This window comes from Apis dorsata, unplaced genomic scaffold, assembly GCF_000469605.1.
Source record: "Apis dorsata unplaced genomic scaffold, Apis dorsata 1.3 scaffold_70, whole genome shotgun sequence".
Classification (NCBI taxonomy): Eukaryota; Metazoa; Arthropoda; class Insecta; order Hymenoptera; family Apidae; genus Apis; species Apis dorsata.
In genome coordinates, this window is record NW_006263368.1 from 214,933 (window position 1) to 217,230 (window position 2,298).

General features: G+C 18.5%; 1 protein-coding gene across 5 annotated transcripts in view; it reads right to left on the bottom strand.

The window, feature by feature from the left end:
- The window catches only part of LOC102680736 (SUN domain-containing ossification factor), an 11,451-nt gene that overhangs the window by 6,788 nt on the left and 2,365 nt on the right, over positions 1 to 2,298 (bottom strand). The window contains exons 2-5 of one of the 5 annotated variants that reach the window (XM_006610199.2): positions 1,580 to 1,687; positions 1,195 to 1,284; positions 304 to 481; positions 47 to 162 (exon numbers count right to left, since the gene is read on the bottom strand). In XM_006610199.2, coding sequence (XP_006610262.1) covers positions 47 to 162; positions 304 to 369 — 182 coding nt within the window. In that variant the 5' untranslated portion in view covers positions 370 to 481; positions 1,195 to 1,284; positions 1,580 to 1,687. Of the gene's footprint in view, positions 1 to 46; positions 163 to 286; positions 482 to 1,194; positions 1,285 to 1,579; positions 1,804 to 2,298 lie in introns of those variants that run through there. The other 4 variants (XM_031515466.1, XM_031515465.1, XM_006610200.2 and 1 more) reach the window with 4 other exon arrangements.

The following is a 2,298-nucleotide window of genomic DNA, read 5'->3' on the forward strand; positions in this document are numbered from 1 at the left end:
AGATTCTTAAGATTTTTATATAATATTGATAAATATAAAAACTTACTTGGCTTGAGTAAAACTTTCCATTATAATATCTGTATCTTTATAAGAATTCTCTTTTTTTCCTGCTTCACCATTTATGATAGGTTCAAAGTTTGTAGATTCTTCAATGTATTTTTCCTAAATTTTTAAATATATATTAAATATTTTTATGTAGATATATATTTTATAAATAGAAATTAATATAATAGTTTATTTAACGTAATATTTAACATTTTAATATTTTATTGTATTTATAACATACTTTATTTTAATCCTTACTTCTAATTTGTGTAGATCGTATAGTTCAGTAATTGGTATAGTTGTATCTAAATCATCAACTTCCATATTGTTTATTAACTCCGTATTATTATCAGTCTCAGATGTTTCATTTGTTTTAAAAGAAGAGTAATAACTGGTTTGTGCATTTTCAGAAGCTACTATGATAAATAAAAGTGCACTGTAAATAAAAAAGTATTAAATAATAAAAAGGACAAGCTTTAAATTAATTTGAAAAAATATATTTTCCTTATTTTATTTTGAAAAATAAAATAAAATCATCTTAAAACAAAGATAAATATATAATAATCTAAATATAATAATAAATATCATAAATTTAATCAATCTAAAATTTTATAAAACTTTTAAAAAATTATTTTTATATCAAAATAATAAAAAACATGAATTGTTCAGCATATTTAAAAATATTTGCATTTATTTTGTAATAAATTATATTTAAAACAAGAAATAAAAATTTAAAAACATATATTATGAAGTAAATTTAACTTATATTTTTATAAATAATTTATATATAGCATCAATTTTATTGTATTATTGTATTGTATTAATGTTGTATTAATGTAAAGGATCAGGATGAGATGAAAATCATAATATAAGTAAAAAAAACTATTTTTTATATAAAGAATTAAGTAAAAAATTTATTATAAAATTTTCTTTTCTAAGGCTTCATTTCCAGAAAAATAGATTTTAAAAATTTATCAAATACATGATTTATAAACATATAGCAATGAATCATGTTCTGTATAAAAAAAAATACTTCTATTGATAAGAAACTATTTAATTTAATAAAATAGAGCACTGTCATAATTTAGATCAGTTATAAATTCTGAGATTAAAATTATTTGTGTTAAATCAATCGCGTTGGTACAGTACCTTCTAATCGCCACATTTTAACCCCTTGATTTTCACTTATGAGAGCATATCAAACAGCAGGTATAAAAAGATGTTGAAAATATTATACAACTGAAACAAAAAATCATGCAAGAATTTGAAAAATTAAAAAGCGAAAACATATTAGAGTCCATTAGTTCTTCTTTAATTTAAAATATTGAATTATATATGCAACAACAGGGATAACATTTCCAACAATAAAAATAATAAAAACACAAACAAATAATCTGCAAAAACCTGTTGTATCATTTGAATTATATTAGTATCAACATTTTTAATAATATGGAAAAAAATATTCATTATCAATAACAGAATTATTATAGCCAACTCATATTCAATCACAAATAATATAAAGAAATACTCTTACTATAGATTATTGAGAAGAAGTCCTCTGAAAGGAATGCAGGTTTCAATGGATATTTGTGATAAAGGGAATACAATCATAATAAAATAGGCATAGATATTGGCCTCATATCTACAAACAAAATCATAATAGCATCTCATGTAGGTGAATAAGAAGGGAGCTGAATATTTCTCAGCTATATACATAATATATTTACTTACATATATATATCTGATGAATTATCAATCAATAATAATTATCAATCAATAAATCAATTTTTTTGGAAATAAAGCTTTATATAAAAATTTCATGATAAATTTTTTACTTATTTTTTACAAAGAATCATTCTCTATTTAATGTACTATTATTTTTTATTCCATTTTTTATCCATCTTTTTCTGATAAATTCATTATATTAAATATGTTAACATATAGATTAATAAAACAAAATAAAAAGAAAAATATATAATTAATATTAATATTTAATATTATACAAGATAAATTGAAACATATAATATTCTTGTTGTTTCATTTAATTAAAATTTTATTTATTTCTTAAAATAAAATAAATCAAAATTAAAAATAACATCTTAATAATATTAAGTTTTTTTATTTTCATATTTTTGATATGATATTTTTTATTTTGCTATTATTTGATAAGAATAATAATAGAATAATAATTTCGTATGTCTACATATATATATATTATTTTTATATTAATATATTTATATATATATTAATATA